Genomic DNA, 16,077 nt, shown 5'->3' on the forward strand with positions numbered 1-16,077 from the left:
GTTTAGACTTGCCCAGCATTTAAAAACCAATACACTTGAATCCTTTAGATGAGACATACATTTTCTGGTTGGCCATACCCTCACGTGTCTCCCCAGTCTGTTTTCACAACAGCTTCTCAGATCTGTTACCAGCCTTCCATTCTCTCAAGTTCTTAATGAATGAAAATAAAGCAGGCTTTGAGATTATATATTATATAATTATTATAATCAGGCCTGCTCTTTGTACCATTAGGCACTGCATAACACTTGGATATATTGTTCACAGTGTAGCCTACTATAGCATCGGGCAATGTACAACCTGCACATCTGTACCTGGCAGCCTGGTTCACATTTCAAGAAATTTAGGGCATTCTTACTATGATTTAAAAAGCTTTCACAGGGGGCACCTGGGTGGCTCAGTGGGATGGGCCTCCGCCTTTGGCTCAGGTCATGATCCCAAGGTCCTGGGATGGAGCCCCGCATCGGGCTCTATGCTCGGCAGGGAGCCTGCTTCCCCTCCCTCTCTCTCTGCCTACTTGTAATCTCTGTCAAATACATACATAAAATCTTTAAAACAAAAAAAGCTTTCACAGAGGCTCTTTTTATTTTCACAACACCCACTGGTAGGATCAAGGTGGGAATGATATCTCTAAGTACAGATGGGGTAGGAGGCAGAGCTAGTAAGCCAGAAGTGGGGCCCAAATTTCTCAACATTCAAATTGTAGTTATGAAGAACCAAGTCATCAGGTCCCTGCTTGATATCCTGTCAAAGAAGGGTAAGATGAGAGCTTCTGGATTTCCAGAGGCTTCCCAGAGATCATCAAGGAGAAACCGTATTAAAAATGACTACCTCTAGGGCTGACTCTGTCAGTAGAGCATGTGACTCTTGATCTCAGGGTTGTGGGTTCAAGCCCCCAACTGGGCACAGGTATTACTTTAAAAAAAATTACTACCTCTGGAACAAAGCCATAGATGGGACTTGGCTACATAAAAACCCTTACATGTATCTAGAACTTCAGATGTCAAATGTTTTACAAAGTGTATCTATATATCCACCACATTTGTTTATTAACGAAGCCTTGTAAGAATGGACAGGGATTAGGGAATATAATTAATGGTATTGTAGCTGCATTGTACGGTGACAGTTGGTAGCTACACTTGTGAGCACAGCATAACATACACACTTGTAGAATCACTATGTTGTGTACATAAAACTAATGTAACATTGTGGGTCAACTATATTTCAATAATAAGAAAAAAGGAGGCAGGGATTATTATATCCACTTGGGGTTGTGAGATGAATCTGAGGTGGGGGTATACCTCTAAAAAACTCCCTCCAAAGAACTAAAAGGCAGTCTCACCTACCAGTTGAAAGGAATTGTGGCAAAGTGACAATCTGAAATGATGGGTATAAAATCCTGGGAGACAGTGACAGTCACCCAGCTATCAGTTATGGTTTCAAGATACTGACTGCACACACACGCGCACACACACACAGTTTCTAATGTACAAACTAATGGAAAGTTTTCAGACTGACAAACTTGTCATGGAAACTGAATATGCAAAAATAAGGAGCAAAATAAACCCGAGTCCAACCACCTCGTTAATAGCTGAGGTCTTTATTTCAATTTGTATGTACAGTAAAAGTGCTGCTGAGAATATGCAGCAATCAGACAAAACAATAAATGTAATTCTCTCTCAACAATTAGCAGCTTAAGATCTATCAACTACAGTGTTAACGTTCACGCGTTCACAAGTGTCATTTCTGTACTTTTCAATTCGTGCAAGTGAGTTTTTATTCTGACACACTTTGATAAAACACACTTACAGTCTAGTAGTCAGTCCTACTGAGGGTATCACCTAGCATACACAACACACAGAAATGTTAACTCTTAGAGCCATGTTCAAAATCCCCAGTTTCATTTGGGGGTGGGAACCATAAATTTTGCCTGTGTCAATTTGTCGATTATAATATTTGGTTTTGTTTTGGATGCATATTTCCCAATGCTGAAAGGCAGCTCCTCACTGGAACTTACATGAAATTCAGCATTTCATTTGACTGTACCTCAAAGGAATATGAAGTCAGAAACAAAACCAAATGCAGTGAAGACCACATAAAAATATGCTCAGTATTAGGGCATGGCTAGCAAGGAAGGCTTGATCCCAGTGTTTTCCTTGGTATCAGATTTTTACCTCAGTTGGGTGGCGAGGGTACAGGGGAGAAAGGAGACCCCAGTCAACGAAGTGTAAAATTTAACCTACTTTTTCTTCTTAGGGAGCCAGTGGAGTAGAAAGCCTTCCTTGCTAGGATGCACTGAGTATATACCAAGGAATTGAAATTGGAGCAGACAGAAGTGCCCTTCAGTTGAATCATAAAAAAGGTAAAATGTTAGTTATTCTACAACCTGAACAAGAGTCACCCAGGCTACCACAGCCAGCCTCAAGCACCAGCACTAACAAGTAATCCAGGAATGCTTCATTTCAAAGGGAATGCACGTAGTCTTTAAAAGAGAAGAAGCAGTAAAGCAAGGGGAAATTACTACTCACAGAACAATTGTTAAACAACCATTAGAGTGAGATTATAGAAGAGCTTCGACCAGACCAGAATTTGGGAACAGCCACAGTGCAAAGAAACACAAAGGCAACAGGTGTGGGCAGTGGGAAGTGGGGGAAGGCATGAAAACAGATGCATGGTTACAAATAGCATTAAATGCAGACAACTGTTGGGCCTTGTCAACTATCAAGGGACAAGACAGCGAGAAAGCCATTACTGTGACTGACCTAGCCTGAAGCTCCTTCCTAAGACAGTTTGAGAGAGGACGGTGGACAGTTAGCACGGGCCTGTTTGGCTGGGAGCTCAGGGGGCTGTCCAGAGGCGAAAACCTTCCTTTGATAGAAATTGTCCCATGGCAAATAGGAACAATTTCAACCCATCTATCACAGTGACTTCTAGGGCCCACAAAACTTAGTAGCCTCTACACGGTTTAGGGGACTCAAAGGTTCTTAGAAAAACTAGAGGATGGTGGCCATAGTCTCTGTTTGATAACTTTGTGGGGCTCTCTTCCGTACTCGAGTGATTTAGCTAGAGCAGAAGGTTAGGAGAAACTATGCTAGTTTGACAAGGTCATGGTGTCCTTTGGCACTCCTGCCTAAAGTCACCGCAGTATTTTTAGGCAAAGTTAACATTTAAAATACATAGGCGTGGGAACAATTTGGTTTTGGCCTGAACATGAATTGGTTCCAATTATTTTTTAATAGAAAAATCATCCCTGTGGTCCCTGCTCTGGGCACTAATTTTGAGAGGTCAACAGAGCTAACAGGTTGTACTACAATCATCTGGGGATGGAGTGAAGATTGGGGTACCTGAGTTAAAATATCAAAATGATTATGGAAACAACATGCTGACTCTGAGAAGGCCAGCCTGCCAAAGCCACAGGAGGCTGGAGCTGTCATGTAAACCATCCCCTCAGACAGAGAAGGCAATGCTAATCTAATTCCAAAAGAATTTCCTGGTGTGGGAAGAATAGGCAAAGCATGCTTTGCTATTCTCTTCAGGGCTATTATGTGCCCCTTGCTCATCACTTGGTTGCACAGAACTGAGGCCAAGAGGGAACAGCATTTGGGATTCAATACTATGAATATGAAAAGATTAACCAAGCTTTCTAGATATGCTCTAAAAGCCCAGTTCCATCCTGGTAGAACTGGTTACAGCATGGGGAAGAAGGCTCAGTCGTTTTTTTTTCTAAACTGTCTATACAAGTCCACTGAGCATAGGTATGTTAGTAAGTCAGTATAGATGAATAGGAAGTGGATAACACTTTACACCCCAAACTTGGGTCCTTCTAACCTGACAGATCCTTTTCTGTTCTTTTGGGAGAATCACCTTCGGTTGATTCTCTCAGGCAGACAGAATAAAGCTTTGAAATTAAGGATGCTGGGGCCAAAATGCAGACAGAAGATTCCACATCACTTTGGTTTCAGTAATCAGGGGGTGTTAAAAATAAATTAAGGAAACACAAGGAATTATGTATGACTCTCATAATATAGTCTCAATTCTTCCTCAAGACAATCGATCCCAGTCCAAAGTCACTGGGTGAACATTTTCTTGGGGCAAAAAAATCTCTATCCTATCATGCTGGTTTGTGGAAACCGCCTCCTCCTCTCCCTGCACACCCCTTTCCTCTCCAACCAAACCAAGCCCATGAAGTGGTGGGTGGGGGTGGCAGGACACCAAAGAGCAGCAGCAGCCAGAGGAGGAAGTCTAAGCTGCATCTCAAAACAAGGGCTTCAGAGGAAAGCATTTATAGCAAGTCTTCCCTTACTCAAACTGTTTCAAGACAAGAGGGAGCAGCACACTTAAATATCCACACATTTCTTCATTTAAAAACATCACTTCTTTATTTCAAAGGAAAAATAAAAGACCCTCCCAACCCTTTCCAAAAAAACCCAATAATAATAATAACAACAATAATAAAAAATCCTATTAGAAACCATAAGGAAGCACTGAGAGTTTGAGTATTACATTCTTCAAGTATGCTGTTCGGATTTTTTGTTTTTTTAAGTTGGTGACTATACACATATTTAAAAAAACCTTAAAAGTGCGGCCAAGGGATTTTGCTTCAAATTAAATATTTAGAGGGCTACTTCAAAATACTGTAGTAGGGCTTTGCAGTGATCCTTTGGGGGCATGATGCTCTCACTTTTGTATCCTAGCAAAGGTTAAGGGACCAGGTTCAAAAGTGATCATACTTCCGGGGTTAGCATGAGTGGCCAACTTGGGTGAGAAAGCCAGGGAGACATCCATGTGTTCTTCCACGGACAAGGACAATCCACCCTGAATCCAAAAATTCAGACATGGAATGTGGCAGGATTTCACAGTAAAGTTAGTCTGGGAGGGGGAGAGGTGGTGAGCCCAGACGAGGCAGGGTGTTAGGTTTAACTGGTTTCCCCTAATCAGGTTTTTGCATCTTTTTAGTGGGTTTTAGTGCAGTCCTTCAAGCCACAATTTAGAATGCCCTTCAGTGTGCTCCAGATTGTTGGTTCATAGTAAAGGACTGTTTAAGATTTGCATCCCAAGGAAAATCATGCTACATAAAAATGATCCAAGATTTTTGCCCAAAAAACTTCTTGGATAAAATCTAAAAAATACTATTGCAATTGCGTCTCTTGAAGAAAAAAACATTATTCTAAATGTAAACAGATTCACTCAACTCTTTTGTTGTTGTAGAAAACTTCAGAGTAGGTAAGTTGCTGTCTAATTCTTCGCTGCATGCACTCGCCAGAGGGTAGGGGAGCACTGCCTTCTTGTGCCAGCATCATCTGGGGGAGGAGAAGAACCGTTCCACATAGCTGAAGAGGGCATCCCAGTGCTTCCAGAGAAAGGCAATGAAAACCACAAGGAATAAAGTGCTGAACGTCCTGTTGCGAGTTTTCATGAGAGGAACCACGCAGTTGGCTACCGTGGAGACAAAGACCAAAAGGACCGCCATGACTGCCAGAAGGATGTTGATGAGTTTGCCCAGAAGGTTCCGGGCAGTCGCATTCTCCAGCCCTTCCAGCTGTACCACCTGCTGCTGCTGCTGCTGCAGCTCCATCTTGGAGATGCGGGTCTGGCACGCCTCCAGGGCCTCCTGTGGGCCAGAACAGGGAATAGTTAAGCCTTCTGCTTACACCACTCTGAATAGATGACATGCACTTTGGGCAAGCCAGATGCATCTTGAGCTATGCCAATGATTTTAAATATGTGAGAATCTTGAATACGAAAGGCTCAATGTGTAAGTCATTATTCCAGCAATTATTATTCACCTAAACCACCCTCCATGGCATTCCTCATGGGAAGGCTCACAGGAAGTAGCAGCCACATTTGGAATTGGTCTTGAACATTTTAATAACAAGACCTCAAGTATATGATTTTTTTTTCCATTTAAAAATTACTAATTTAATTGCACAAGACAAGCGTACTTGCTCAACATTTCAAGGAGGATATATAGTCTCTCTTGATATTTTCCTTAAATCCAGGTCTTGGCCTTGAAGTAATACTGTCACTCTGACATGTGTTCATTCTTTCACCTATGTTTAAATACATACATATTTAAGCCTAGGGAAATGTATGGAATTACTTTTAACTTCCTATCGTAATATAAATAGTATCATACTATAGGAACTAATGCGTAAGTCTTTTTTTTTTTCACTCAACAGTGGGTCCTGCCGATCCTTTCCAAGTCAATGTGCAGAGATTTACCTCATTCTTTTTAATTGCTATGTAGCATTTTGTAGTACAGATAGATACGCCACAGTTTATTCAGGCAGGTCCCTGTTGGAGAGATTTAGGTTACTTTCAACTTTTTCACCGTAACAATGACATGGTGAACATCCTCTGGACATCCTTGTATGCACTACCTGTTGTTTTCCAAGTCAAGTAAATCACAGACATCAGTGTAAAAGGCTCTCTGATCTGTCTTCATAAGAAGAGTATACTCGCCCTACTGCTGCTTTTAAGGTTGATCTTTGTAAGGGGGACACTATGCCCAAACACTAGACCAAACATTATAAGTGATATGCTCCCTTCAAGCCGTGAGTTTATATGAAATTTACCCTCAACATTCAGAGGACAGAACCTATTCCTTAGGTATGGTCAGGTATGCTCCGAAGTTCAGCAGTGGTGGAAGCCCTAGGTTTTTCTGGTCTTGGTTTCAATGCATTCTGGTTTCCTGTGATTTGAGATGAAGGTGAGGCAACTTTAGACTGAAGTAAGCTAATGAATGGACAGTGAATGCTACCCAGCTCAGGATGATCATGGGAAAAAAACTAAAACATAAACAGAATTCCGGAGTCTGGAGAAGATGGCAGCTGGGCAAATGATCCAGACATTCCCTTAATTCTTTTAGGCTGTAATATAAGACTCCTGGACCACTTCCCTTCCCTAAGACTAGCTTATTTCAAGATACTTCTTTGTGAAACCAGCAACTGTTCCCTTAGAAATACCTCCCAACTGGAGTAAGAAAAAAGTTACATATTCTATTTCCTCATAGCATTAACTAGAGAGCCTTAAGCATAACTGCCTCATGTGTTATTTTCGCAAATGGCCTGGCAATGTGCCTGTAAAAGGTTTGAATTTGGCAACTAGGATAAATGCCTCCTTTGCTATAGTAGAAGACAGACAAGATGGCCCTGAGTCTTGTCAGAGCAGCTCCTGAAGTGGTAACCAACAGATGTAATAATGCAGGTGGTCTATATACCAAGACCTGTGATCCTCAGAACATTTCCTAGGAACACAAGCAAGCATACCACCCCTACATGGTACAGCCTTTCAAGAAATGCACATCATTTGAAGGGTAGGTGTATTACAGTTGGTATAACCTTCTCTTGATACTCTACAGTCCTCATCTTTTTTCCTAAACTTTTCATTATTATGGTAAAATATGCCTAACACTAAATTTTAACCATTTTAGAGTGCACAATTCAGTGGGATTTAGTAAATTCATAATGGTGTACAACCATCACTATCATCAAATTCTAGAACACTTTCATCACCCCAAAAAGAAATCTCCTATCCCTTAGCTATTACTCCCTATTTCCCCTTCCTGCAGCCCCTGGCAACTGCTCAGCTACTTTCTGTCTCCATAGATTTGCCTGTTCTGGACATTTCATGTAAATGGAATCACATAATACGTGGTCTTTTGTGACTGGCTTTTTTTCACTGAGCGTGTTTCCCAGATTCATCCATGTTATAGCATGCATCAGTATTTTATTCCTTTTTCTTCTTCTTTTTTATTGTGGTAAAAGACACATAACATAAAACCTACCACCTTAATTAACCTTTTTAAAGTGTACAGCTCAGTGGTATTAAATCCATTCATAATGTTGTGCAGCCGTCACTACCACCCAACTCCATAGCTCTTTCCATCTTGTAAAACTGCAACTCTATAGTCATTAAACAAGAACCCCTCATTCCCTTCAACCCCTGGTCCCTGCCAACCACCGTTCTACTTGTTGTTAGTCTTCATGCTAACCTGGATGTCCCGGGCCCGTTCATAGGACTGATATGCAATTTTCTCTTCCATGCTGGCCAACTCCTGCTTCAAGTTTAAGATTTCATTCTGATGGAGTTCCGTTAAGTCATTTAGTTGTTCTTCTAATCGTTCACATCTAAGAAGGTGGGGGGACAGTTAGAACTTTATGCATTCTATATTTTTCCTGGTATTATTTACATATAATCCCCAAAACCCATTCTGCAAAGGAAGAAAACAAAAGCACAAAGAAATTAAGTCAGTGGCCTGGGATAAAAGGGCATGCTAGTGGGCACAGCTCTTAGTCCCTGGAATGGACAGCTTGTCACAAGGCCATTATCATAGCAGCAACATGGTTCTTCCACAATCTTCTCAACACACAGTATTTGCAGCAATGCCAGAAGCCCTGGTTAGCTTGGAGCATACTTATAATAAATGAGGGAATTCTTACTCCGTTCTGAGCAGCAAAGGGGAGAGGCAAAAACTAGAATACAATTAAGCAGGTTTCATCACAAGATAAACAGCATATAAATGAAAACTGACCTTCTAGCGTCACCAGTAGCTTTTCCTGATACTGGACAGGTCACTCACCTGGATGTTCATGGTTCAGAGACCTTCATCCCCATGGCCAAGCACAGTGTCTAGTAGGACATCTCAGTCAACAAATATTTACTGAGAGTCTGCTGTGTACCAGGTATGTTCAAAGTACTGGGAATACAGTGTGGTAAGCAACACAGAATGCCTGCCCTCAGCAGTTTATATGCTAAGTATGTGTGTTGAGGGCGGGGGGCAGAAAAACCAAGACAACTGCAGGTATGGATAAGTAAAATGAAGATCAATAGGGGTATATATATGACAGAGTGCCTGGTGGTTGGTTAAGCTGGAATAGTCAGAAGAACTCTTCCCTGTTCAGTGTTCTCCAACGATGACAGATGAAACGTGAATGATGATAAGAATGGACTTATGAAGATGTGGGGGAAGGAGTATCTCAAAGCAGAAGGAATACCAAGTATCAAGTTCTCAAGATGAGAACTAGCGTGGCAGGTCTGAGGGACACAAAATAGGCCAGTGTGGCTATAACTGAGAAAAAAACCCAGGAAGAATGGAGGGAGATAAAGTTCCTTGGGAGCAGGTCATTTAATTCATCTTGTATCTCTAGCACTTAGGGCTACCTATGAGAAGGTTATCTACTTAAAGGTAGAACCTGGGCTGGGTACCTAAGGACCAGTAGGGTTGAAACAAATTTTAAGGACAAGATCAGAGATTTTAGGTAGAAAAAAAAAACATGGGTAAAGGATAGGAGATAAAAATGGAAATCTGGCCTTAAGAGGTAGGTATGGGAGTTGGGTTTCTGGAACAGATAGTAAATGGGCCCAAAGCAGATGGGGGAGGGATGACATGAGGAACACAGCATTTTAGGAATATGGGTTATGTAGAGGAGAAGAGGACAGACTGGGGTAGGCTGTGTGTGGGAATTCCATGAACCAGACAAAGAGATACGTAGGTAGGAGGATAGTTGAACACTATACATTAAAACAGACTGGAAAGGGAACAATAACACATCTCTGGTTTGTGGTGAATAAAATGTAAATCTCTCAGTCAGACAGAGGGCTCAGGTCGATAGGAGAATACACTACTACTGAACACTACTGGGGCAAACACACACCCAACACTGAAGCCTCAAGAGACTCTGTATTAAAAAAATAAATAAATAAAGACAACATTTAAAACTACCCTCCCTTTCCTTGTTTTTAATCTCATATATAGCACACCAACTTTTAAGGAATACACAGAAGTTTTCTGTTTAAGGTAATTCTTATACTGCAGCATCACTGACATTCTCCCTCCCAAGAATTGTATAATAATTATATCCTATACTCCATTCTTTCTCTAAGAAAGAAGTATTTTTATTTTTAGTATTTTTATTTAAAAGGCACAGTCTGACCCTTTTCACTGTATTACTGAATCCTACTGAGTTCTCCTTTATCCTTAATAGGCATCTGTACTGTTTTCTCTTGCACTGAAATTCTCTTTCACTGAAAAACACGTCAGTTACTGAAGTGATGGAACAGATCAGAGAGTGTTTCCACCTGTTACCTGTAACTCGGGCCTGTATTCTCTGTGACTGTCTTTTCACATCATCTGCTGCCTAGGGCATGTGCTCAGAAACAGGCACCACCTCTAGAACTGATTTTCTATCAAATTTTAAGTCTACCAACTACCTTAAGAATACGTTGACATACTACTGCCTTTTCAGGTTCGTCCTATTTTATTTAAATAAGCTCACTATTCTGTGCTGTTTTTAGGGTTTGATGACTTCATTCTTTCTCCTTACCAGAGATGGGACAGAGGCTTTATAAAAGGAGTGTTCCAAAGTCTCAATCCCTTGAGATTTAAGGGAAGAGCGGGGCCTAGAAGCAAATAACCCTCCTAAGCTAAGGATTGATGCTGGGTGGGGAGCAATCAGTCTGCTGATGAGAACAGACCCATGTGACATTTTCGCATGTGTTCCATAATTGTACAGTCTTTCAGGAATGTTGGAGAATATATGATATAAACATGGTTCACGCATACCATTAAAACAGAAAAGTAATAGCAGCTGCTGCCATTTATTTAGTGTATACTATATGTCCAAATTAATTCTTTAAAAGTTTATTTATTTATTTGGTGGGGGGAGAGGCAGAGAGAAACTCAAGCAGGGTCTGTTCCCAAAGCACAGGAGCCTGAAGCAGGCTTGATCCCAGGACCCTGAGATCACGACCTGAGCCAAAACCAAGAGACAGCTGACTGTACCACTCAAGCGCCCCAATCGAAATTCATATATATATATATATTTAAGATTTTATTTATTTATTTGACAGAGATCACAAGTAAGCAGAGAGGAAGGGGGAAGAAGCAGGCTCTCTGCTGAGCAGAGAGCCCCACGTGGGACTCAATCCCAGAACCCTGGGACCATGACCTGAGCCGAAGGCAGTGGCTTAACCCGCTGAGCCACCCAGGTGCCCCGAAATTCATATTTAAAACTCCAAGAGGGTAGTAGGTATTATCTTCACTTTACAGATAAGGAAACGGAAGCTCAGAGAGGTAAAGTGACCTGTCTAAGGGCAACAGAAATAAAGTAGGGAGCAAAGATTCAAATCCATGTATGGTTGACTTTAAACCCAAGTTTTTAACCTCTGCACTGTGATGCCACTTTGAAACTACTGAAGAAGCCCAGGTGAGCTAAATTCCCTTTTGTAAGTAAGAAATCTGAGTCATGTCTATAGTTGATCCAAATTACATAGCCACACAGGGAGCTGGACCAAGCTACAGTGACATGATTGTTTGCAGCCTGATGTCAAGGTGGAGTCAACGGGAGGAGGAATGTAGTAACTCTACATCCCAGAGTCAAAAAGAGGATAATAAAAAGTGTTGGGGACGATGTGGATAAATTTGAACTCTCATACAGCTGGTAGGAATATAAATGGTGTCTCAAGCTTTGGAAAACAGTTTGGCAGTTCCTCCAAAAGTTAAATATAAAATCACTGTATCACCCAGAAATTCCACTCCAGTGGAATACTGAAGAGAAATTAAAACGTATTTCCACACAAAAAGGTGTACACAAACATTCACAACAACATTATTCTTGATGGCCAAAAAGTGGAAACAAGTAAATGTCCATCAACTGATGAATGGATAAATAAAATGTGGGGCAACCGTACAATGGAATATTATTTGGAAATGAAAAGAAATGAAATAATGACACATGCTACAAGATAGATATATACATCTTGAATACATTATTCTAAGTGAAAGACACTGGTCAGAAAGGACCACAAACTGCATGATGCCATGTATATGAAATGTCCCAAATAGGTAAATCTATAGAAATAAGGATTAATGATTGCCAAGATCGGGGTGTAATGGGAAGATTGGAGGGCAATAAAGATGCCCTAAAACTGATTATGGTGATAGCTGTATATATCTGTAAATACACTAAAAATCACTGATATGTATACTTTCTCGTTGTTTTTAAGATTTTATTTGAGACAGAGACAGACAGAGAATGAACAGGGGGAGGGGCAGAGGTAGAAACAGACTCCTCACTGAGAAGGAAGCCCCACATGGGGCTGGATCCCAGAACCCTGGGATCATGACCTGAGCCGAAGGCAGACACCTAACTAATTGAGCCACCCAGGCACCCCTGATCTGTATACTTTGAATGGGTGAATTCTATGGTATATAAATCATATCTCAATAAAGCTGTTAAAAAAATTATCGATGTCTGCAATTTACTTTGAAAAGCATTAAAAAAAATGAGAGGAAGGTGGCACCTGTGTGGCTCAGTCAGTTAGGTGTCCAACTTGATTTTGGCTCAGGTCATGGTCTCAGGGTTGTGAGACGGAGCCCATGTTGGCCTCTGTGCTCAATGCAGAGTCTGCTTGAGATTCTCTCCCTCTGCCCCTTCCCCCACTCTCTCTCTAATAAATAAATAAATCTTTTTAAAAAATGAGAGGAAGGATGGATAGATGGGAAGATATGTGAGAAAACAGCAGAATGTAGAATCTAAGATGTGGGTGGTATGAGTGCTCACTGTGTAACTGTTCTCAACTTTGCAGCATATTTGAGGTTTATAATAAACACTGGGGAAAAATGATTATAGCCAGGAAAACTTGGGTTTGAGTCCTAGGTCTGCCTCTCTTAAACGGTTAGTTAAGTTAGCTTGCTTTTCCAAGCAGTTCCTTCAACTATAAAATGAGGGTAATCATTTTAATCTTTTATACTCATGTCAACACAAAAGCATTGTTAAAAAATGTCAGTTTTTTCTCCTTTCCATCTTCACAATGTACCCAAACATAATGGCCCGCCCCTCCCTCCCTCCCTCCCTCCCTTCCTTCCTTCCTCTCTCTTTCTTTCCGTTTTACTTATTTGTCAGAAAGAGAGAGAGAAAAAGCAGGGGGAGTGGCAGGCAGAGGGAGAAGCAGACTCCCTGTTGAGCAAGGAACTGGACCCAGGACTTGATCCCAGAACCCTGGGATCATGACCCAAGCAGAAGACAGACACCCAACAGACTGAGCCATCCAGGAATCCCACATAAAGGCCTTTTTGAAAATGTTTCTACTTATTAAAGAAGGCATCACTTGAAAACATGCTCCCTGAAAGGAATTCATGGGCAATTTGAAAAACTTTTTAGCCAGCCAAATATTTCCTGTGGTGACTAATTTATGGCCTTAATCTCATTTTAGGCTCATTGCAGTCCACATCACTGTGCTAACTATACAATAAATCCAAATATCTCACACTCGATTTTACAGGTCTCAAAGATTATCACTATCAAACACCTCCCTACACATCTAGAGCTGTTAAAATCAGTATGTTGTGAAGAGAAGTATACCACAAATATTTGAAGTATTGTTTGAAAGATAACATAGGCTCCCTTAAAAGAAGGAATCTTCAACTCTGGAGGTTAGAAAAGATCTTAGAAATCTAGTTACATCTCTTTCAACCGAGGAATTATTTCTATGACACCCCTGACAAGCATGGAATACCTCCAGCGGCAGAGTTTCATTTTTCTTAAGGCAGTGTTTTTCACTATTAGAGAAGTTCTTTTTAAAACTGAACTAAAACCTAGCTATTTGTAATTCTCACCCCACAGTCTTTGGTGCCACAAAAACAAGCTACTCCCCCCTTGCTTGCATTACCTCTGCTACCTGCATTCAGCAACAGGAAGTAGTTTCCCCATGTAATTCTATAGGACAAATCGCTGGTAAAGTCTTAACTGCGCTTGCATCTGTCAGTGTCATTTTGAACTCAGTCTGCTGATGGTGGTTTCTTTCAGCACCCTCTCTGTGCACATATTTGTAAAGATAAGCCTGTCTTCTATTGTCTTCATCCTGGGTGAAGACACAGAGGCCCAGAGAGGACAAGGCCAGGCCAGAGCTCACAGGTTGCTACGAGAGAATATTCCAGCCCCAAGCCTGGGCGAGGGTGACATACACTTTGGTGTGCATTATAAAAGATTGGGTGAGAAGACCTTTCTGCCCCACCTCTCCACCAAACTATCAGTAGTAGCATGTCCATGTTGGGGTACCAAGATTTAAGTTAGCCTATTCTGTCATTTTATCTGTGTTTAGGAGTCCCATAGCTACACATCTAGTTGAAAAGAAAAACTGCATTCACATTTGTGTTTTATTTTTCTAATGTTTCTGTGAGCACCTACTGACTGAAAGGGACAAGAATAAAGTGAGCAGAAAGATGCCAAGTGCCAGGCAGATTAAGGTACAAAATATGTTTCTTCCCCCAAAGTTTTAACACTCTTTTTTTTTTTTTTTAAAGATTTTAATTTTGAGTAAACGCTATACCCAACATGGGGCTCGAACTTTACTCTGAGGTGAAGAGCCACTTGCTCTACTGAGCCAGCCAGGAGCCCCAACACTCTTAATATGCTGTTGAAATGCTATCCTTGAACCCCACGTTCTTTTCTAAATTTTAGATCCAAATTGGTGTAAGACATTCAGATTTTTTTTTTTAGTATATATAATTTTAAGTCCCTATTTAATTAGAACGTGCATTACGGACTTCTTTCACCCATTGTTCGAGGTTTTTTCCCCCTTCTTGAAGTATATCCTTTAGTATTTCCTTCAGCAAAGGTTTCCATGAGTGGTAATTTTTGTTTACATATGTCTGAAAGTTCTCAATTTCACTCTCTTTCTTGAATGATAAATTAGGTGGACCCAGCATTCTGAGGTCACAGTTGTTCTTCCCTGGCACTCTGAAGGTATTATTGCTTTGTCTTCTGGCAGTATAATCTCTCGCTTGTTTGGTCCATTTCACATTGAGTTTCTTTCATCAACTGGATTTCCCTGTGCCATCTGCAACTTTTGCTTGACAGTATTTTATGGAGTTCCCTCCTACATGTATCTCTTTCAGGTTCCTTTTTGGGCTATTTCATGGCTTTGGGTTGTGATAAAATATGTTTTGGATACTTTCACTTGTGAATACCTAAGAGGATTTATTAATAACACTTCAGGCTGTCCCTCAGATTTTTATCTGTTTGTAAAGAGGGAAATTCTGTAGTTATGCAACACTATATGTAAGTATGTAACACTGTATATGAATCACAGAGTACTTACAAAAGTCCTCAGCACTTGTTCCCAACATTCTTGAACCTTATTATAAGCCAATGTTTATCATAAAATGGTCACTAACATGACAAAGGTTCTGGAAACTATTTTCACACTGGATTTGGTTTTTCTTTAAAAATTTTTTTCTTGGGCACCTGGGTGGCTCAGTGAGTTAAGCCTCTGCCTTTGGCTTGGGTCATGATCTCAGGGTCCTGGGATCGAGCCCTGCATCGGCCTCTCTGCTTGGCGGGGAGCCCGCTTCCTCCTTTCCTTCTGCTTGCTGCTCTGTCTACTTGTGATCTCTCTCTCTATCAAATAAATAAATAAAATCTTAAAAAAATGGTTTTTTTTCTTTTTCTTTAAAAGATTTTTTTTTAATTTGAGAGCACACACACATAGGAACGGGGAGTGGAGGGCAGAGAAGCAGACTCCCTGCTGAGCAGGGAGCCCAAGACAATGGCTGCAGGGCTGGATCCCAGGACGGAGATCATGACGGGAGCCAAAGGCAGACAGATAACTTAACCCACTTAGCCACCCAGACACCTCTGTTTTTATGCAATTTTTACCATCTGATAATCTGCTCAGTCTGGGTTTTGGTTTCAAACCCTGGCTGTGCAACCCACCAGTGTGGGTGATCCTGTGAAGAGGTAATCTACCTACTCCAAAGGGCAACTGTGAAGTTGAACAGAAGTTAGATGTCAAATGCCCTGCACAGAAATGGAGCTCAGTGGGAAAGATTCATCACGGGTATACATTTGGTTTCATTTTTGTCTTTTATGTTCTTCCCAGGTCCCTCCAACAATCCCTAGTGAGAAAGTTCAAAAGGACTGCTTGTTGACCTCAAGTGCTGTGTGGCTCCAACATTCAAGGCTTCCTCCTTCTGACTCCCCCCCCCCCCCGCCTCTAATCCTCCACTTCTTCATTTATCACTACATCCTCAATTTTACATTTTCTAAAATCTTCACTGTTCCAGTATACTTTTTCCT

General features: G+C 41.1%; 1 protein-coding gene across 5 annotated transcripts in view; it reads right to left on the reverse strand.

Annotated features, from left to right (window-relative positions):
• Positions 1-1,578: 1,578 nt before the first annotated feature.
• Positions 1,579-16,077, reverse strand: part of TMCC1 (transmembrane and coiled-coil domain family 1) — a 183,160-nt gene continuing 168,661 nt past the window's right edge. For all 5 annotated transcript variants that reach the window (XM_032841497.1, XM_032841500.1, XM_032841501.1 and 2 more), the window contains exons 3-4: positions 7,992-8,127; positions 1,579-5,609 (exon numbers count right to left, since the gene is read on the reverse strand). In XM_032841497.1, the coding sequence (XP_032697388.1) occupies positions 5,295-5,609; positions 7,992-8,127 (451 nt within the window). In that variant the 3' untranslated portion in view covers positions 1,579-5,294. The remainder of the gene's footprint in view (positions 5,610-7,991; positions 8,128-16,077) is intronic.

This window comes from Lontra canadensis, unplaced genomic scaffold, assembly GCF_010015895.1.
Source record: "Lontra canadensis isolate GAN:19392208 unplaced genomic scaffold, GSC_riverotter_1.0 scaffold124, whole genome shotgun sequence".
Classification (NCBI taxonomy): Eukaryota; Metazoa; Chordata; class Mammalia; order Carnivora; family Mustelidae; genus Lontra; species Lontra canadensis.